This window comes from Sarcophilus harrisii, chromosome 4, assembly GCF_902635505.1.
Source record: "Sarcophilus harrisii chromosome 4, mSarHar1.11, whole genome shotgun sequence".
NCBI classification, from domain to species: domain Eukaryota; kingdom Metazoa; phylum Chordata; class Mammalia; order Dasyuromorphia; family Dasyuridae; genus Sarcophilus; species Sarcophilus harrisii.
This window is the reverse complement of record NC_045429.1, coordinates 239,555,733-239,578,484: the sequence shown is the minus strand read 5'-3', so window position 1 is coordinate 239,578,484 and position 22,752 is coordinate 239,555,733. Positions and strand designations below refer to the sequence as shown.

Below are 22,752 nucleotides of genomic sequence, written 5' to 3'. Positions count from 1 at the left end.
GAAAATAAATAAAATATGGAGATATTTGTTTTTGATTGGATATAATGTTAACATTTGGTTTTCCAAGTCACTATGCATCCTGCTGTATGATTTAGAGGGCCCCCCCCCTTTTCTATTTGAGTTTGATACCAATGATTTTAAAATCTTTAATTGAATTTAAATAGAAACTGTTGTCTTAAATTCGGTGGATTTGTTTTTTAAAGATCTGAATTTAAGAATCAAAATTTCTCTATATTTTCAAAGCATTATATCTGTTAGTCATTGTCAACATAGAAAATGATCAGTATTACATAGAGACAAATGAAAAATAGTAAGAGTCACAAACTTTGTCAACACCTTTTGACTTCATTTGAGGGGATACCATTATTTAAACTTCTAAAACAAAAGTATTAAGTTTCCTTGCTTTAGTATCATTTTACCAGTAAGGTTGTCAAATGGAATAATATATCAAATTAAGTATAAAATTTGTAAAGCAATTTTTGAATATAAGTATTATGCAAATATTCATCATCTATAACTACCAATGAAAGCTTTATCTCTTGAATGTATTAATTTAGTTGTATTCACAGCAATCATTTCATAACATTTTCTAAATTCATTGTATTAGGAGTTATTTTAATGATGGAATAAACATTTTTGTTTTGAAAGATAGGAAATTTCCCATTACTAAAAATGAGTCAACAAGCCAATAGTAGTGGTTAAATTAGATAACCACTACTTGTTAAGTTTATGTATTAGGTTTGTAATTTGGCTTAATTTTTTTTCATCTTTCACAGAAACTATATTGTTTTAGTTTCACAGGCATGAAGTCAGTAAAAAATATGTATCACCATATAATAGGCAAGTTTAACTTATGAGAGAAAAAAATGAAGAAATTTTTATGTTTCATTTTTCTTCATTTAAAGTATTTTTGAAGTTCATGTTAAAAGTACTTTAATTCAATCTGCTTTTCATCCAGGTGTTTATAATGTATAACATACAAATTTGGATTATGATACAGATATGCCTCCAAGAATTCTTGATGTGTAATACACACACACACACACACACACACGTATGTATGTATGATATGTGTGTGTATGTGTACATATATATAATTGATAAAAGATGGAATTAGAAAATATTTAAAAGGATTTATCACGTTCTCCTTAAATAATATAGTATTCCATTTTAAGTATGATTCAATTCATTAAAATTTTTCAAGATGTACATTATGATGCATAACAGAGAATGGTAACTTTGAACTGAAGTTGAACTAGTTACTATGTGAGTATTATATTTTTATGGCATTTTTAGCTTTTTAAAAATACTATTATACTTTATCCTAGAGCAGTAATTTTGAAAAATGGTTATTTACTGAATCGAAATAGTTAATGTCCCTATGAAAAATGGTAAATTGTATCTATATTTACTTAACTATTCAAACCTAGCCTGGAAATTCCTTACAGTTACTTATATAAGAAGATAATTTAGCTGTATTATTTGCAGAATAATGCTAAATTTTAACACTAAAATATTTCATCTTTCTATGCTTTAATTTTTTTCTTTTTCAGAAAAAATAGATGTAGAAGCTCGCCTTACCGAATTATGTGAAGAAGTAAAGGTATTTTGGACTTAAGAATCATTTAATTATTTTGTCACCTATTCAAACTATATTTGACTCATAATTTAAATTGAACATTTCAAAAATATTTTTTTTTCCTCTAAAATGAAAAGATATTTATCTTACTGAAATTAAATCTTAAATTGGTCAGAAAATATTTCAGTATGAAATCCAGTTTATAACATCATGTAACATTTGGTTGTAGTTTAATATGTTATATGTAGTTGCATTATTGGAATATATTTTAAAAGGAAAAGATTTTCATTTTTATTCAGGTAATTTGAGATAATTTTTCTCAAAGAATAAAAGGTTGATTTTTAAAAATTATTTTTCATGGATAAATATCATTTGATTATCTATAGTTGGTGTTGTTAATTGTCATTATTTAGAAAGTTTTCCCTGTTAACAGTTCTGTCCAGTATTTAACCAATTTTGTTTTAGATTTATTTTTTTGTTGTTGCTGTAGCTGGAAACTTTTATTTTGTTTTGGTTTGTTTTTACAGTAAGGAACTAAGCATTTCCGATGTTTAAAATCCTTATGCAATTTATTGTCACATGTACTAATGGGAGAGAGTAGTGGTATAGATAATACAGAAATCAGATATATGACTTGACTTTAGTGTTTCTTTGTATTTTCATATGTAAATTAGCTACCTGTGTTGAATATGAATTCTCATAATAATGCTTAAAAGTAATATAAAGAGATTTGACTTGGAAGATGCTATAATCAGTTTTTCTTTCCTTCTTTTCTAATTCCTTTTCTTCACATTCCGTGTTTGATATTTCAAATGTTATTCATATCCTAAAGTTGGCTACCATTTTTGTATGTATGTTTTTTAATTGTAGTTTTGGTTTGTCTCTCCTTACTTTAGAGTTATTAACTTATTTTGGAGGGAAAGTGATGGAATGAGTGGGGGAACATTAAAAAATCTGCTGGACTTAAGACTGAATTTTTTTTAAGTGATCCTTGCATAAAAATGTCTTTACTGCTTATATATCTAGTTTTGTCACTGGAAATTTGATAGTTGGAAATTGTTTTGCATTGATAACACTACTTGAAATTCTAAAGTCAATTTAGTCCATAAGTCAAACTTGTTTGGTTTTGGTATAAGAATCAGTTATTGTATTTAAATTATTTTTATTTCATTTAATTATTTATATTTTCTATTTATGTTATAAATAATAATTTAGTTAAATTATTGTTTTATTACTTTTATTATAAGAATCAGTTATATTAAAATTTTTTCTTCATCCTTGATAAGAGAAATGCTATAAAGTAGTATATATATGTATGTATCATTTTATTCTTAATATTATATAATGGTGGATTATTGGGGTTGTTTTTACTTAGAATTTGGAGTATTTGAATTCTGCTTAGATTTATCCTGGTGTAATGAATAGAAGGCTGTCCTTAAAGCTGGGAATACTGGCTATGTTGTTCCAAGTCTGACATACTGGCTGTGTTGTCCTGAGGAAGTCACTTAACCTCCAGGCAGCTCTCTAAGACCTTAAGTTTCATAAGTTAATACAAATTATGTTTACAAACAAAATAGACCTTTTTTTCCTGCCAAGATCATATAAGATCTCCATATAAGTATAATAGAATATCACTATCACATGATTTCATATATACCATAATGGAATTATATACACTCAGAAGAATAACTTCCTACAGTACAAGGCTACCTCTGACATGGATAGGCTTTCAACTTCAGTTCTGTATGTTTAGATCATATTACAAAGGGATTCTCTAATACCTGTGTATACATAAGAACAGAAATTGGATGTTACACAATATTACATGAAGAATAAAAATCAGGAAAGCTGGTTGTTTAGTCCCAGGTCAGCAAAATCTGGGATGGCATGATTTATTTGATTCAGTTAACCTCCCTCTTCTTAAAAATAATTTCTTAAAAATAATTAAAAATAATTTTGAGCTCAGTCAACAAAAAGGCATTAAGAATTAAGTTAAGATTCTTTGCTAAAAATTAGGTGGAACTGAGAAAACATTCAAATGTTATTTTAGGAAAAAACTTTAGTGAATAAAATTCAATTTTTTTCTTATTGTCAAGACATTTTTTCTAAAGACATTTAAAAAATATTTTCTTCATTAAATGATAAATTTGTACCATTACATCATATATTAATTTTTTTAAAAATAAGGGGGAGTTGGACAATGCAGTGGATAGAGCACCTGCCCTGGAGTCAGGAGTATATGAATTCAAATGTGACTTCAGACACTTAACACTTACAAGCTATATGACCCTTGTCTGACTGCCTGTTCCCCCCTCCCCCCTCAAAAAAAAGTCCTCTTCCAAACTAAAAATAAATGACAGGCTAAATTTAGCTGCAGCTTATAGTATTTCTTTGCCCCAGTAATTGTTTTTTTTAAGGAAGATTTACTGAGGATTATTGAATTTCTGCATGTCTGTGCCTGATCTCCCGCAATGTTGATGTTCAGGAGAATGAAGCTATTGATAGCTTCTCTCTTAAGGTAATGTTAAGAAATAGGAAGAAAAGGTTTTTACCTGCACAGAGCACTTGTGCTCTAATTGTGTTTAAAAAAATTTTTATCCTCATGAATAAAATTGCTTCCATGAAAAATTTGAATATTTGGAACTAAATTTATTTTATTCTTCTAAGAGACTCTCATTTTATTTAGCAGTTCACCAGCTAAGTGATTGCCTCTTTTAGTGGACTCTACCTTTCACAGTAGGTTAGTAATAGCTTAACTTTTGTGATGTTTTCATAAATATTTAACTAAGTAGAATAATTTTATTGTTACCCACTAGGCAAGAATGTTTAGAGTAACAGTTTACAGAAATTGCAGAATTTCAAAAGAGTTGGAGCACACTTTGGAAGTAATCTAATTTATTTGTGTCTGAACAAAAAAAAAAAAACCCTCCATGACAATTGTAAAAAGTAGTTATCATAATCTTTACTTGATCTCCAATAAGGAGACTTTTTACCTCTTTATGAAGACCATTCCAGAATGCTATAGGCAAACCAAAACTTTGAAATTAAAGAATAGAGTTATAAGAGTCTTTAAGTCCAAAAAGAACAATTTAGAAATTGCTCCAGTGCCTTATATGGAATCATAAATATGTAAAATAAATATCTGATATAGCTGTAGATATGATGTTTTAAAGCCTGTAATTATGAGGTTGAATCAATATCTCAAATTTTGTTTTGTTTAATCACATTTGTATATTATGTGTAAAGTTACTACATTTTGTTGTCTGTGTCCTTAAAGTTCCATGTTTTATAAATCTAATTTAGAAGATTTTCAGGTTATTTTTGACATCATAATTGTTATAACTTGAAATGATATGACTAATAAAGTTTTACTAGAAATAATATGTAAAACTACTAGAATTACTATTTTAGTAATGAAATAAGTAGGTAGTAAAAAGTAAAAGTCATTGTGGTATTATGTGAAAGTAAGAAATACATCTCTTTTTCCCAGCCTTTTTCTTATTTTGAGTACTTAGCATTTTTTTATAAAGAATTGTGATAATATATTTAATAGGTCTTAGAAAAGTGTTGTGTTTTTTTCCCCTCTAATTTCAGAAAATGGAAAATCCTGATGAACTGGCAGAACTCATAAATATGAATCTTGCACAGCTATGCTCACTTCTAATGGCACTATGGGGACAATTTTTAGAAGTTATAACATTACAGGATGAAATAACAGCTTTATTAGCACAAGAACATCATACATTAAGGGTGAGTGCTAAATGTAAAACATCGTGATGAAAGTTGCCATTTATCTGATAAATTTTCCTAAAATACATACCCTGAAGTTTATAAAAACAAAAGCTACCCAAGTACATGCACACTCAGTCATCAAAGCCCAGAGCTGGAAGGGCCCTCAGAAATTATTAGTGCAACCATCTGGCCTCTCTCGTTTTATGAGTGAGAAAACTCATTCCAGAGAGTGAAGCTAATCTCTCTCTCTTCACTCCCAAACTACTTATTGGATGTTTATTACACTGTTCTAAAAAATAAATTAACAAACAGAATCAGAACACTCACACACAAATTTCAGTGGTATAAATAAAAAGATGACCCAAAGTTAGCCAAATATGATCAAAAATCAATAATAATCACAGAAAACAAGATATGGAAACATTGTTCCTTGTTCCTGAAGTGAAATAGACTACTGGGACAAAACTTTGTTTATTTGTTTATATATGTGTGTATATATTGCAGGGGGGAAGAGGGGACAAACTCAGTCACTGTTAGGCATTCTTTTTACTTTTTCTTTATTTACCAAAAAAAAAGGTCAGTTTTGGGTGGCAAGGAGGAGAAAGGCTGACATATTTCCAGAAACAAAGGCATTAATAAAATGTATGTATATAACATGTATAATAAATAAATAAAATGTATATAATAAAAATATATGTATATATAATTGCAACATATATATTGTTTAGCTATGGATTTAGAACATATCATTGGATTTAAAGCCAAAATGTACTTTAGAGGTTATCTAAAGCCACCCTCTTCATCTTAAAGATTAGGAAAGTGAATTTCTCATGGTTTAGTCACGAGTAAGTGAAAGAACTAGAGAAAAATGATAATATTCTTTTATAGATCTGAAGTTTACAGATAATAATCTATCCCCATCTCATTTCCTATGATTTATATCTGTCTTTCCATAAAATTATCCATAAAGTATATAGTTAATATACTGGTCCTTTCTGCAATTCTTTTTTTTTTACTAGCATTTAGTGTCCATTATCTTTCATTCTATATACCTTTATATGCCTCATTTTCTAGTTATAAGATCCTCGATAATTTTTTATTTATTTTTTCTCTCAGAATCTTTCATACTATCTCATATTTACTTTACCTTCCATTCACTCTTTCCATTGCCTTTTAAATTTTGATTCCTCCAGGAGTGTAATGGTCCCTGATTTGGAGTTGTGTGTAATTGTATTACCCAGATTATTGATTTAAAAAAAATAGACATTCACAAAAGGGGGTAAATAACTTGAGGAAAGGTAAGGCTTTCCCTAGCTTCCCAAATGAAAATCAACCTTATCTCCTATTCAGCTCTTAATTTAAATGATTGTCCAGCTGTAGTAACTGTCCAAGATACAGATCTTGATGAAGACATCTTAATTAAAGCAATATGAATTTCCTTAATTTCTTCAAGGTTCTACCCAGACCTCTTTATATCTTTCCTTATCCTTGCCCCACTCCCCAGTTCCTAGTGCTCTCCCTGACATAATTGCCTTTTATTTATTTTATATTTAGTCAGTGTACAGTTATATATATATATATATATATATATATATATATATATATATATATATATATATATTGTTTCTTTGATAGAATGTAACTTTCTTGGTAACAGGTATTACTATTTCATTATTGTTTTTCTCTACCCAATATCCAGCACAATGGCTGGCACATAGTTGGCACCAGTCATTGTTTGATTCAACTCATGTTCATTTATTTGAGTTTTGCTTTGTGGATTGTTAATCTGAATTATTTTAAGTGATTATAAATCTTATAAAGGACACCCTGTACTGTTCTTTGTCTCAATACAGTAATCATAGTGTCAGTTGGGAATAAGAACATCTTGGGAAACACCATTTAGAGCAAGATACTCTTCATGGCCCTAGTAAATATTTTTGAGGGCATTTATTTTACTCTGTGTTGATAGAGGATCTTCAAATAAAATTCTCCTTGTCATCACATCTATTTTCTATTATAATATATGTCTATGCATTTTGTGTGACATTAACCTGTGGAAGATACTGAGAATCCCTAATCTGCCTCTTCCATCAAATGTTTTTATAATAAACCAACAAAAATGGTAAAATATTGCATTATGAACTTTTTGATTGAAATATAGAGGGAAAACTGAAAATTTACCTCTCTCCTTTATCTCTCTTCCTCAGCCATATCTTTAATGCACATATAGAACATTGTCACCTAAGATTTTGTAGATATGTGAAAGTCAGCTAATGGATTTATAGTGTATTTTCAGTCTTCTGTTTTTGCTATTCAATTCATGATCTTAACCTTTTTGGGGGAATCTTACTCTTTGCAATATCCTGAGATCCATTCTCTGAGAGTCTTTAAAATGTCACCTCTTGTTAAAATTTTTTTTTTTTTTTAAGGATTTGATCAGGTCTGCTTTCCCAAATTTTTCCTTAAGGGCAGTGGTGGAAGCCTTACCTGATTTTGCAATGAGGATAAATGACTTCTTACCTTGTTTTCAGGACCTTTCATTTCTTTCATTGTTTTGTGATACAAAACTACTCATAATATTCCATCTTCCATCAGTGCTAGCAAGTGAACTAAATCAGAATCTTGTTAACCTTGAAGAGAAAACCGATAATCAATATATGACTCAAAAAAGCAAAAATAGAATAACTTAATGAATAAACATAATATTGACTCTGCATTATAACAAGAATTGAAATCATGATTTTTCCAGTTCTTCACACTTTGCACTCACCAAAAGCTTTTAAGTACTTCTGCACTACTCACATTATATAGTGTTTTGGGACTTCTGTGTTATACATGACTGCTTTTTTGATTCTTAATAAAAATATCTAAGGCTTTCCCATATCTTTGACCCAATGCTTAATTGAACAAGCAAAGATTTTTTTATCATTCAATGTTGACTGAACCAGTTATTTTTTAAAATTATGTTTAAATTATATCATGGCACAAAAAATTAGCTTGACCTTGAGAAAAATAGCCAATAAAAAGTGATTTGTAATGAATTTCATGGCTTTTCAGAGGACTTATTTGTGAACAGTTTATTTTTCTGAAGAGCACTTTGGGTATGAGAAGCAGCTATTACTCTTAGTCAAATAATTAAAAATTTTGGTAATGATTAAAGTTTTGGAATAATCTTATCCAATGTAGTAGCACTATTCTGTAAGGAAATAAATATGCCTCCATTTGGAGGAGAAAAATGTTTGCATGGTAGCCTTATAATTTCTCTATCTGGATGTGGGTTTCTTCACAGTGTAGTTACTATTTAAAGATGGTAAAGTTATTGTGCATATTTGATACAGAAATTACTTTTTTAGACTTTAAAAAACCTCAGTAATTGGAAATAACTGGGAAAAATATGTCTTAAGGGAAAAAGTGAATTGTTCAGTTGTTTCAGTTAGATCCTACTCTTCATGACCTCACTTGGGATTTTCTTGGCAAATATATTGGAATGGTTTGCCATTTTCTCCTCCAGCTTATTTTTTAGACTAAGGCAGACAAGTTTAAGTGACTTTCACAGACTCACATAGTCTGAGGCTGGATTTAAACTCAGATGTTCCTGACTTTCAAGCTGGTATTCTTAACCATTGTGCTACCTAGCTGCTCCTCTTAGAACTTTAAAAAAAAAAAAAAAAAAAAAAAAGTGATGTTCTGTTAAAAAGCTGTATTCACTGATATTCTTTCAGTGAGAACTCTCATAATAAAAATGATGATAATTAATATTCATACTGATGACTGAGGCATTGAAACAATCTAAAATACCTTTTACATTTTAAAATGATAAAAGTTATGTTCATCATGCTTTTTGTAATACTAGTGTTAAATTTATTTCATCAGATGAGGAAAGCTAAATAAAAGGTGGACAGTGAAAGAATCACCACTTGTTTTGAATTTTTTTCCCCTTTAAGTTCATTGAATAGACTCTTGTAATATAGCATAAGGGTCCCTGGCACATGATAATCACTTAATAATTGTGTGCTTTAAAGATATAGACTAAAACAAGGGATGGCACAACTAATGAGTGTGTTATAAAGCTCTTATTCTAGAAATGTTCCCAATGACTCCTTAGGACCAAATTCTTTAGAACTAAGAAGCCTTTTCTTTCATATCTATTGTTCATAGTAGAGTGGTATTTTAGGGACCTTGCAATAATCTAAGATTATTCTTGTAATCCAGGCTTTTATGTTAAAAGAAGTTAGTCGAAATGAAGAGATATAGCCTATAAATAAGTACGAGTGAAATTTAAGTATGACTATTAAGAAAAATTGGGAAGACAATATTTTTGTGTATAGTGACCTCTGCTGGTAGTGATTTTCTTGAGGTTTTAAAATTATGACATACTAACAGAAACAAAGGGTAAATGTGACAGTATAAAAATCATCAGCATCTAACCTGCCTTGAGTGGCATAAATACTTTTGAAAAGATGTGCATTTATTCAGTCTGTGTTCTACTAAATAGCATCAATAAGACTTGGTTGTGTTTTGATCATTATGTATTACTTTTTCTCAGATGCTAGATTTTCTTCAAGTCTTAGTAAAATCCTTTGAATAACCTGTAAAATGTTTACAAAAACAACTGTGAGTTTTTAGGACTAATTTCTTGTCTTATGAAAATAAAAATAAAAATAAAATACTAGTAGAAAAACAAAGAACTGAACATTAGGGCTTACACACATTTAAAGGACTTTTAAGGACTTTCCCCACAAAAAAAGATTGCAAATTCACTTTAATTTCATGTTCTAAGATTTTTAGGCTCAGAGAAGTTAAATGACTTGATTAGGATTTGAAACCCAGGTCTTACTCATCAAGTCTATTTCACTTTGTCCACCGTGTACTAGCACCAACCCTACAGAATCAAATGAGATAATATTTGTAAAGTTTTTAGTATAATGCCTAGCTGATAATGGCCTATATATATATGATACTTCTTTTGTTCTCCTTCCATGTCACATTGTCTCTTCTTTTAATTAAAGTAGTGTTATTTAAACATGAGTCGTTTACTTCTTGAACAGTGTTTCATATTGAGCATTATTTATTGTAATTCTGACTTTTTAAAATAGTTTTTTTGGGACAAGATTTGGAGGGAGGGAAGGGCACTTGTTAACACTTATAGTGTTTTGGCTTTACTTATCATTGCCCTCCTTCTATCTGCCAAATCTTCTTAGTAAGATTAATTCTCTCCTTTTTTGTTTCTTCATTAAAGAATTGAAATATAAGATTAGCTAATATTTCATCACCTTTCTTGTTGATTTTTATAACATTATGTATTCTTATTCTTCAAGGCAGTGAAAAAGGTAATTTTCTTTTTTAATTTTGAACTTTTTTCTATCCCATTATGGTGAGATTTGCCTAATACAAAACCATATGAAACCATATAGTAAGAATGTCAGTTCTTGATTCAAAATAAGATATTTCTCTAATTTCATTGATTCTAGGTTTTTGTTTTTAAGTGTCCTTTAAAATTAAACCATACCCAAAGGTAACTTAATAAATATGCTTGTTCCTACACCATATGCCCTATTTGGATTAAGCTCCTCTTTAATTTTGTTATTTAAGTATGTCAAGGGGTCTGATCTAATTTTTTTTTTATATCCATTGATACACCTTAATAAATCACTCACATTTTTTTTTTTAGTACAGTTCTTGTCCCATGTTTTTCCATAAATCCTCTTAATAATGTCAACATAACATACCAAATATTTGCTGGTTTTGTTTTGTATATGAATTATAATTGAATAGTCAGGCTATCTATTTTTTATCTCATTCTTGATAGCCTGACTTCTTTTTCTAGCCCTACATTTCCTTAATGTTATTTCTTAAGTTATTCATCTTCATTGAGGTAAATATAAGCTTTAGGCTTCTTGTGCTCACTATATATCTCTCCACTGGTCTTTGTGTCATTTGTGTCTTCATTTCTTTTAAGATTGTGGTATTTCAGAATTTACCATCAATATGCTTCATCAAGAGAACATTTTTCATTGAAAAGATGAGATTTTGTTTAGTAAAAACATAGGGAATTGTGTGGGGGAGCAATATATGTTAAAAGCACTGTATATATTAGATGCAATTTGACCAATTGTCTTGCTACTACTAAATTCTGGGTCCTTACCTTCCTTGATGATTGGGACTGTTTTATTTTATTTTTCTTTTTGAATCATCACCTTGTACTTATCTGTTGGTTGATGATCATTATTATAATTCTTAATTCCACATCGTCTGTTCTTAAATCCTAAATACTATTACATTTTCTTCAATATTTTCTTCAACATTTCCTCAGAAATATTTTATTAACTTAGTTATTGGCCTACATAAATTGTTTTGCATTTAACATTTTAGCCATGTGGTGTCATTGCTTTCCATATTTTGCTTTCTAAAATAATTAAATTACATACTTCAAATAGATTTTATAAACATTTGCCTAACAGTATTTTTTATGTTAGGTCATTTTTTCTACCATTTGTTCTAGAGAGGTAATGAGACTGATTTAATAATGGGTCTGATAAAGCCCAAAATAATAAAAAAATGTTGCTTTTTCTAAGATGTTTTATTCTTTAGGTTATCTCCACCAATATTATAATTATCACAATTGGTAAGGTCCTAACATGTGCCAAGTATTGTGCTAGATACTTGAGATAAAAAATAAAAACGAAACATCACTGCTCTCAAAAAACATATAATTTCCTTCAAATCACAATATATGACAACATAGTAAAAAGGGAAAAAACATTGATTTTGGAGTCAGGGGCTTTGGATTAAAATCTCACTTCTGATAATACATGTTTCATCTTAGACAAGTCACTTAATCTGTCTTTCTTTTTTTGCTGAGGCAGTTGGGGTTAAGTGACTTGCCCAGGGTCACACAGCTGGAAGTGTTAAATATCTAAGGTGAGATTTGAACTCAGGTCCTCCTGATTTCCAAACTGGTGCTCTATCCACTGCGCCACCTAGCTGCCCCAATTTAGTCTTTCTAAGTCTTTTTCCTCATCTATAAAATGAGAATTTTTTTTAATAGCTTTTTGTTTACAAGATATATATGCATGGGTAATTTTTTAGCATTGACAATTGCAAAACCTCTTGTTCCAATTTTTCCCTTCCTTCCCCCCATCCCTTTCCCCAGATGGCAAGTAGACCAATACATGTTAAATATGTTAGAGTATATATTAAATACAATATATGTATATATATATATATATCCATACAGTTATTTTGTTGTGCAAGAATTGGACTTTGAAATAATGTACAATTAACCTGTAAAGGAAATAAAAAATGCAAGTGGACAAAAACAGAGGGATTAGAAATACTATGTAGTATTTCACACAAAATGAGGGTTTTTACATTCAGTGAGGTTTCTTCCAACTCTAAATTTGTGATCCTATGTTTTTGGAGGTCTTTTTGGTTATCCTTTTGGTGTTCCTTTTGTAAAATAAAGTAATTCCTAAAAAATAGTTTAAATTCCTGTGATTTAAATAGGTCATGATTAATACCAGCATTTGGCAGTAAGGATTATTTACTAGCTAATCCGAGTAGTGTTGCACATAGACAATTATTTTCATTCTAAACACTTAATTTTGAACTAAGTTGTTAATACATTAGCTAGCCTTGTTAAGGAAACATTCTGTTGCAGTTTCCGTTTTTATATATGTTGTCCTCAGGAAAGAAATGGCAGAGTACAGGAGTCTCAGGTTTTTCAGAATTTATTCACATAAACAACCCAAAAAAATATACTTCTTTTTCCTTGTTTCTTTCACTTATGTGTATTTTGTTTTGTTTGTAAGTATTTTTACTTACATAAGCTAAACTCCGATTGATTTTTCACTCTTTAATTAGTCTCCCTTGTTATTTTTTTAACATAAGATACAAATAAGCTGAATTTTTCTTTTGTGATAAAATTTCTGTAATGAAAATATTTTGTCATTATTTAACTAGATTCTTCTCACTTTGCATATTGAGTTATAAGACTTTGACAAATTTCCAATATAATTTTAAAAAATAATAATATTATCAATTGTGTTTGAATATATTAAGGAACTACTATTCTAAAATTAATATTGCAGATGCCTGAACTATAATCCTTTAAGCATCAAGATTTGAAGTGTTTCTTGTTTTTTTTTTTATCTGAAGATTTTCTAAATTCTTTGTTATGTGAAATTTTACAATGTGAGAATTTCATTTTATTCCTTGTATTCTTTTTTTTTTTTTTTAATTTTTAACCAAGAATATTTATTTTCTCTTCCTTTTATGTCTTCCCCCATTCATGGGAAACACATACAGTTTCTCACATTGATTGTGTCCAAAAATTGTCTCTTAATGATTCCTGAGACCATCACTTTTCTTTTAGGAATTAAGAAGCTACAGCATATTTATCATCATTTTCTCTGTAATTATGAGTGATCACTATACCTGCATTCTTTCTCTTCATGATTCTTTCCTCAAAGATAGCAGCTACAAATTGTATAGCAACTGAATGTTGCAAAATCTATTTCGTCCTTCCAGAAATTAAAAATAGTTATTTAGGAGAGAAGGAATCAGTTAATCAGCAAGTATTTATTAAACACATACTATGTGCTAGCCATTATGCTACATATTAGAGCTGCAGTGACAAAAATGAAACAGCCCTTACAGTCAAGGAGCTTATATTCTGGGAAGGGACAATAATGCATGTATCTATAAAAGGTTTAGGAATAAAATTCTGTACTCCTTTACTATAGAGAATCTACTATGTATTAATTCAACAGTATAGAGAAACTCCATCTACAATGGAGATCAGACTTTCTCTGCAAGTAAGTCTTAGAAGGTTGAAGTGAGAGTTTAAGTAATTTGTGAGGGGTCACACTACCTGTGTCCAGAAGCAGGACTTAAATCCAAGTCTTCTGCCTTCTAAGTCAGTTTTCTCTCTACTGTAGTGTACTATATTTTCAATTCATTCAAAATAAAAACATTCAAAATAAACATTTGGGAGCAGAAGGCATAGGCAGTTGGGGGTTTAGGAAAGGCTCCATTTGCAGAGTGGAACTTGAGTTTTGGGGGGAGAAAAAAACTAGGAATTCTAAGAGGAAGAAATAAAAATGGAATGATTGTTATGAGAATAGAACCTGCATCCTTGGAGTCTGGGTTCTTAGGACAAAGAAGGAAGGAGGAATTAGGATCAGGGATTGGGGGGAAGGGACTAGCAAGTCCTACAACTATGGTTTGACCCAGCAGCCTGCAAGAGCTAAGACTTGAGTTTAAAAAAAAAATCAGAGTGCCAAGATATGCCCCTTCTCATCCAGCAGCCTCAACCAAGATTATACCCCTAGCTCATTTGAAAAGCATCCAAATAGCTTGGGGGTAAAGGAGAAGGGAGGAACACAAGCTTTATTCCTTTTGATTCAGTTCCTCACTTCTGAGTAAGAGCCTCAACTAAATCAAGCATATTATCAGATTTAGCTAGAATGTGATTTCAATAGCAAGGAAAAGATCTGTCACATTTAGCATTCTGTCTTTACCTACCTGACATTTTATTAATAAGAACAAAATGTTTTAATTGTTTAGATAAAAGATTTAAAATAGATAAATAGGTAATATATTTATCAAATGTAAAGATGACCAAAGATGGCCAGAATAGCCAATTCACTGGATGAGTCAGTAGTCAAGAAAATTTTGAAAGATTAAAATATTTGGGCCAAATCTAAGACCAGTTAGCCAAAGCTAATTATAAAGCTTTATTCTTAGGTTCAAAAAAATAAATTTCAAAATATATAATATGGAGGAGGCAGGGTGAGACAGAAGCAGTTCATCTGAAAATAGGGTTGAGATTAGTTAGTTGTAAGGTCAGTATAAATCAGCTGTGAAAATATTTCTTGTTCATTCATTTCAATCATGTCTGATTCTTTGTTTTTCTTGGCAAAGATATTGAGACTGGTTTTCCATTTCCTTCTCTAGCTCATTTACAGATGAGGAAACTGAGGCAAACAGGATTAAGTGACTTGCCCAGAGACACATAGCTACTAAGTGGCTGAGACTAGTTTGAACTCAAGAAAGATGAGTTTTCCTGATGTCAGGCCTGCCATTCTTTCCTCTATGTTACCTAACTGCTCTGATCACCAAGAAAACTAATGTAATCTTATGGTACATGAAGAGAAATCTTATAATAATAGGGAAGTGATACCTTAACTATATGAACTCCAAGTGGTTAGCCCACACCTGAAATACTATGTTCTTTATTGAATATTTTATTTTAGAAAGGGCATCGGTACAATGTCAGAACAGTTGACATTGGTTTGACAACAAATAATGAACAATGTCAGAGGAAGGCTGGAATTCAGGATGATGAAGGATTTCATATGAGGATAAATTGAAGGAATTGTAGGTATTTTTTTAAGAGCAATTTTAGGGAAGGGACATGTTAGTTGACAGCAGAAATTTGAAGGACTATCACACCTGTTTATTTGCTAAAGTTTTAGAAAACAAACTCTCAGAGAGATGAGAATTCAAACTTGATCTATAAAAAAGAACTTTCTGATATGTAGAGATAATGAAAATTACAATAAACTCCTTCAGAAAGTAGTTTCACTTAAGGAAAGACTATATCTCAAAATATTATATTGTTAGTAAACTGTAAGTCTTAACTAAATGATACCTAACCTGCTCCAAATCTGAAATTTGGCAAAATGTGATTGCTAGAGGTGTCACTATAGAGTAAATATCAAAGTATAAAGGACTTTCATATTCTTCCCTGGTTTTGTTTTGTTTTGTTTTGTTTTGTTTTGTTTTTTTTATGAGGAAGGGAGTTTAAACAATTATAGCATTGGGTAGCTAAAGAAGATTAACAAAGAAAAGGAAGGTCATAGATGTTCTTGATACACTTAACATATAGTTTTGTTGAGGGCCTTATTTTCATTCACTGAGCAATAAAAGCTGTATGTATGGCTTCAGTACTTTCTGACTGTGTGCAGATGCCACTTAGAATTATAACTCTAATCATAGTCTTTCAGAACCCTTCACATATATGTTTTCATATTATTATATTTCATTTTGATCAATGGACGTCTGTTGATACTATTTATTATTTGAAATTAGGATAAGCATTACTTTGGTGTATTTTGATTGTAGGCTAATTGTATTTTTAAGAGTTTACAACTAATTCCTTTACCTAAAACTATTCCGTCTTTGATTAATAATAACCGTTGGGATTTTTCAGGTACGCAGGTTTTCTGAAGCATTCTTCTGTTTTGAACATCCAAGGCATGCAGCCCTTGCCTATCAAGAACTCCAGTAAGTAGCACAAAGCAGAAAATACTACAAGAATGATATGAATTTATTTTGCATGAAAATTCTGTATTGCTGAGTCAGTATTTTTTCCACTGAATATATAGATTGAGGAGTCTTTGAGAAATCAAATCTTGCCCCCCCCAAAAAAAAAATTTCCCTCACCTGTCAAGTCAGTCAAATGTATAGAAGTCTGATATGAAGCATCATTCTTTAATTGAAAATTCATCCCTGACCATTCATAATCTTCAACTTCTTGGCACTATAACTACTTGATATTTTTATGGATATTGTGATCCTGCTATTTTTCATAACAGCTCTCATTTGTGTATTTATCCTTTGCAAGTAAGCCATCACTAGCCTCCAGTATCAAACTTGCATGTACCTTTAGTATTCAAAGGAGATACTGATTGTGTGTTGATATGATAATGTATTATATCTGCTAAAGCAATTTTTAAAACACTTAATATTGTGCAAGCATCATGCTAAGTGCTAGGGATACAAATATAAACAAGACAGTTCCTACCATAAAGGAGCTTACATTCTGTGTGTGTGTGTGTGTGTGTGTGTGTGTGTGTGTGTGTGTGTGTGTGTATTGGAAAGCTTTATTTATTTTTAAATTTGAATAGCTTTTTATTTACAAGTTATATGCATAGGTAATTTTACAGCATTGACAATTGCCAAACCTTTTGTTCCTATTTTTCCCCTTTCCCCCCACCCCCTCTCCTAGATGGCAGGATGACCAATACATGTGAAATATATTAGAGGATAAATTAAATACAAAATAAGTATACATGTCCAAACCATTATTTTGCTGTACAAAAAGAATCAGACTTCGAAATATTGTACAGTTAGCCTGTGAAGGAAATCAAAAATGCAGGTGGGCAAAAATATAGGGATTGGGAATTTGATGTAATGGTTCTTAGTCATCTCCCAGAGTTCTTTCGCTGAGTATAGCTGGTTCAGTTCATTACTGCTCCATTAGAACTGATTTGATTCATTTCATTGCTGAAGATGGCCATGTCCATCAGAATTGATCATCATATAGTAATGTTGTTGAAGTATATAATGATCTCTTGGTCCTGCTCATTTCACTCAGCATCAGTTCGTGAAAGTCTCTCCAGGCCTTTCTGTAATCATCCTGTTGGTCGTTTCTTACCAAACAATAATATTCCATAATATTCATATACCACAATTTATTCAGCCATTCTCCAATTGATGGGCATCCACTCTGTTTCCAGTTTCTGGCCACTAAAAAGAGGGCTGCCACAAACATTCGTACATATACAGGTCCCTTTCCCTTCTTTAAGATCTCTTTGGGATATAAGCCCAGTAGTAACAGGGTCAAAATGGTATGCACAGTTTGATAACTTTTTGAGCATAGTTCCAAATTGCTCTCCAGAATTTCTGGATGTATTCACAATTCCACCAACAATGTATTAGTGTCCCTGTTTTCCCACATCCCCTCCAACATTCCGCATTATCTTTCCCTGTCATTCTAGCCAGTCTGACAGGTGTGTAGTGGTATCTCAGAGGTGAAGGAGCTTACATTCTAATGGGAAAACATAAAGAAGAATTAAAAGGGTTACATGGGAGTTAGCATTAGTCAGAAATTTCCAAAAAGTGATTGTGTAGGCCTGGTTCCAGAAAAGAGAAAGTGAAAGTTCATTTATCATAGCCCAGAATCCCAAAGGCAAAATCCAAAGTTATATTAGAAGGAAGTGAGGAATATGGCTGAAGATTGTCAACTAACAAGTCAAATAAGAGGTTATTACATTGAGTAGAAAACCTTCAGAATACCTAATAGGCATTTGGTGATATTGTAGATCAGAGGAATAAAACTTTCCAACCTATCCCACAAAACTCCCACTTCACCAGAGCTAGATAAAAAGGTAACTAGGAAAAGTCTAACAAAATAAATAAAAATATAGTACAACATAGAAAATGTTAATCTTGTGTTTTTCTAAGTCAATATGTGGCCCACAGGAATGATATCTCATGACACCATTGCTGTAGATCATATCATTTTCTTGTCAATAGCCCTCAAAAGGCCATAAAGTCCACTTTAGTCTAGCTTTTTATGATCTCTACAATCCAGACCAAACCTGTCCCTCCAATTTCTCTTCCCTTCATTAATTTATGTTAATGTTATACTTTAGGCAAATGTAACATACTTTGTGCTTACCTACTTTTTCTCACACTCTTCCTTTTCACTACCATTTTTCTCTTTAGAGTCAAAGCAATTAGCACATTGTTTTAACTTATTAATACTAGTAACAAACAATATACATGGTCCCTTTTGTTTTATACTTCTATTTTATGCTTCACAATAAGTTAGATAGGTGTAATCCCGTAAGCCTACTTACATTTGGGAAATTTATATACTAAAATTAATAATATCAACATAGATTTATGCATAAAAGTAATACAGAACAATAAACATAATAATAACTAGGACTTACATAGTACTTTTAAGTTTATAAAATATTTTACAAATAAAGCATTTTATCTTTATATTTTATTTTTATTTCATTTTATCTTCATAACCTGAGAGTTAAATATTATAGTTAGTAACCTTCCCCTGCATTTTACAAAACAGGAGACAGGCAGAAAACACTGAAGTGACTTGCCTTAAAATAGGACCACACTGCGAGTTAATATGAGGCCATATTTGAATTCAAGTCTTTCCTGACTCTAGATCCAACACTTTATCCACCATATCACACTGCTGTCTAATAAAGCAGAATGTAATTTAAAAAAAAAATTTAAATCTGTTTTATATACCAGTTTATTATATCTACCTTCTTCATCCAAAGATTGAAGTATTTATTTTCCACATAAAGGGATATCACTGTATCAGCTCTGTTTTCCTCTTTATTGGTTTTATACACATAAGATAAATAACCTTTTACTTTACCTAAGAGATAAAGAAGATCCTTACTCTAGCCCTGGCCTATACTCCCTGCTTTCAAAGGAATTGTGCCATTAAGCTTTATGAAAATAACTCAGCTACTTACAGGAATTTTTGTTTTGGGGACCATGTAAAAATTAAAGGCAAAAATTGAATTTGTTGGATTTATATTACAACTCTGACTAACTTCATATTTTTCAGTGCTCAGAGTCATCTACAGATGTGCACAGCTATCAAAAATACTTCCTTCTGCAGCTCTCTTCCACCCCTTCCTATTGAATGTAGTGAACTTGATGGAGATCTCAATTCATTACCTATAATCTTTGAAGATAGGTATTTAGATTCTGTTACTGAAGGTAAGTATAACCAAACTAAAATGTGTGTGCAAGCTAGGAATGTTTTTAAAATTTTTTCAATCATAATGCACATAAAATTGTTCATTTTGAAGCATTTTTCCCTCTGGTTATATTTATTTTGAGGATATTTGAAATTTATGTGCAGAAAAAAAAAAAAAATCTTAATCACTTGAGTTCTCTTATCTTGTTTTAAACCTGAATCTTTTTTTCTTTGGATAAAAGACTTAGATGCACCCTGGATGGGAATTCAGAATCTTCAGAGATCAGAGTCCAATAGAATGGATAAATATGAGACTGAAGAAAGCCCTATAACTGGACTTTCTAGCCCAGAGTTGAAAATCAGACCTGCTGATGCCTCCAATATATTGTATACAGAAGGTGAAAAGCAGCTCACAAAGTCTCTAAAAGGAAAAAATGAAGATTCAAATAAATCCAAGGTTAAGGTTACTAAACTGATGAGAACTATGAAAACTGAAAACACCAAAAGAGTAATAAGACAAAACTCTAAGGACTCTGTGGTTTTAGTAGGCTACAAATGTTTGAAAAATACAGCATCAGAGGACCTCTTTAAATGCTCTGAAGGCAAGCCTTCACATAGCCAAAAGGAAGGTCTGGATCCCACAATCAGGGGATTTAATTATGAAACAAAGACCTGCATCAGACAGACAAATCAAAAAGAAGTTGGCTTTTTGCCAGCTGACACAGACAGAACTGAACAAAAGCCTACAAAAATTGAAACTATACAGCCAAACCAATTTTCCTCTTTGAACTTTGGCAGCCTAAATCTTTGTGCAAATTTGTCCATTTCAGGTAAACTTGGTATCTCCCAGGACGATAATGACATTACACAAGTGGATCACAATCTGGCATCTGGAGGGCCATCGGACGTTTGCCATGATCATCAAACAACTGAATCAACAGGAATTAGGACAATTGAAGTAAAACCAAGTAGTAAAGATCCTTTCAGAGGAGAGAAAGTAACTGTCACAGTAGGGCTATGGACAGAATCTCAGCAAGATGAAATATTTTTAAATAATTCTCAGTTACACAACTTTCAATCTATAGAAACTAGTGATAAATTTAAATCTATAGAAGAAGGATTAGTTTCTGAAAAGGAAATTGTACGAGAAACAAAGTGCCGATGTATTGGAGATTCTTTAAGTAAATTAAAAAGTAATCCATCTGGCCTTTCTGCAAGAGAATATCATGTTGTAGTAAGTACAGATACAATTAAGTTACCAGATGTTAATGTCACATATGCCTCCTCTAGATTTTCAGATTCAGGTGTTGAGAGTGAACCAAGTTCTTTTGCAACACATCCAAACCCTGATGTAATATTTGAAACCATACAAGAAAAAGGTGCTAATAATGAAAAAATGTATCCTCAGCTTTTACTAAAACCAGATTCTAATGTAAAAATTTCATTAGAAAGCCATTGTACAGAGAGTACAAGTGCTTTAAGTGAAATACAGTCATCTTTGACATCCATAAATTCTCTACCTTCAGATGATGATGAATTCTCACCTGATGAAAATTCTAAGAAATCTGTTGTACCTGAGTGCCATCTAAGTGATAGTAAAACTGTGTTAAATTTAGGAATGATTGATTTGCCAAAATATGATGATGACAGAAAGTCGAGTATTATTTTACAGCAGCAGAGTGTTGTATTTTCAGGACTTCCATACACTGAAACTACAGCTATAAATTCCTTATATTCAAATATAAGAGATTCATTTCAGGGTGTTGCTTCAGTTGAAGATACCTCTAGTAGCCACAGTTCACAGAAAAACTTTAATGTGGGTAAGAACTCTCAAAGTCCTAATGAACCTTTTATCTCTACAGAGAAAGTGACTACACTAAATTCAGAACTTATTTATATGGGAGCCACTTGTGGTGTTACAGGTTCTGTTTCTAATAATGCAGAGTTTAGTGAAGGTAGACCTCATGAAGAAAAATTAGACTTCAAACAAATGGTTGCAGAATTACCAGTAGTTAAAAAGGAAACTCACACAGGTACAAATGACTTTTCATCAGCCAGCAGTATTGATATGGTAAAACAAGGGCTTGTGGAGAATTATTTTGGTTCTCAAAGTAGTACGGATATTTCTGATACATGTGCTATTGACCACAGCAATCCAGATAGCCCTCAGAAGGAAATTTCTGAAAAAGGCATGATTAATCCTCAACAAGAGGAAGAGGAGGAAGAGCAGGATCAAGAAATGATTCAAAATGGGTATTATGAGGAAACAGACTCAGTTTTGGATAGAACAATAAGTTCTCACTTGGAGAACAATCATGGGCTAGCAGAAGAGAAATTTCTCCAAGCTGAAAGAATAAACAGAGAATATCTGAGGGATGTTATAAATATGCCTACTGTGTGTACTCCTGGTTGTTTGTCTTTCCCATCTGCACCAAGAGAGTCTCCTTGTAGTGTTAAGTGTTCTTCTAAAAACAAATTTGATGCAATTACGAAACAACCAAGCAGCACTTCATACAGCTCTACTTCATCAATTTCCTGGTATGAAAATTCACCCAAACCTCAAATACAAGCGTAAGTAATAGACCAATAATATATTTATTTAAATTAAATACCTTTATGGAGCTACTTAAATGTGAACTATTGAAGGAAAGAAATTAGAAATCATAGTCATTGTGCATTTAATAGTGCTTATTGAATTAAATTAGTTGATGAGTATTTGAACTATTGACAATTCTCATGCATTAATCAGTTACCTCCTCTTAGGCTTATAAAAAATTCACTTTCCAATCTTAGAATATTAACGTGTTTCTCATAACAATAGATGTACTTCCAGAAATGGCCAGCAGACCTAAATATGATTTTAAAAATTTTGTCTTTAGAGAAGAAAAGTAAGTTGACAATAAAACATAAA

General features: G+C 31.2%; 1 protein-coding gene across 6 annotated transcripts in view; it reads left to right on the top strand.

Annotated features, from left to right (window-relative positions):
* FAM135A (family with sequence similarity 135 member A) overlaps positions 1–22,752 on the top strand; it is a 116,467-nt gene that overhangs the window by 64,969 nt on the left and 28,746 nt on the right. For 4 of the 6 annotated variants that reach the window (XM_031964666.1, XM_031964664.1, XM_031964667.1 and 1 more), the window contains 5 exons: positions 1,554–1,603; positions 5,174–5,329; positions 16,527–16,600; positions 19,707–19,861; positions 20,084–22,412. In XM_031964666.1, the coding sequence (XP_031820526.1) occupies positions 1,554–1,603; positions 5,174–5,329; positions 16,527–16,600; positions 19,707–19,861; positions 20,084–22,412 (2,764 nt within the window). The remainder of the gene's footprint in view (positions 1–1,553; positions 1,604–5,173; positions 5,330–16,526; positions 16,601–19,706; positions 19,862–20,083; positions 22,413–22,752) is intronic. The other 2 variants (XM_031964670.1, XM_031964669.1) reach the window with 1 other exon arrangement.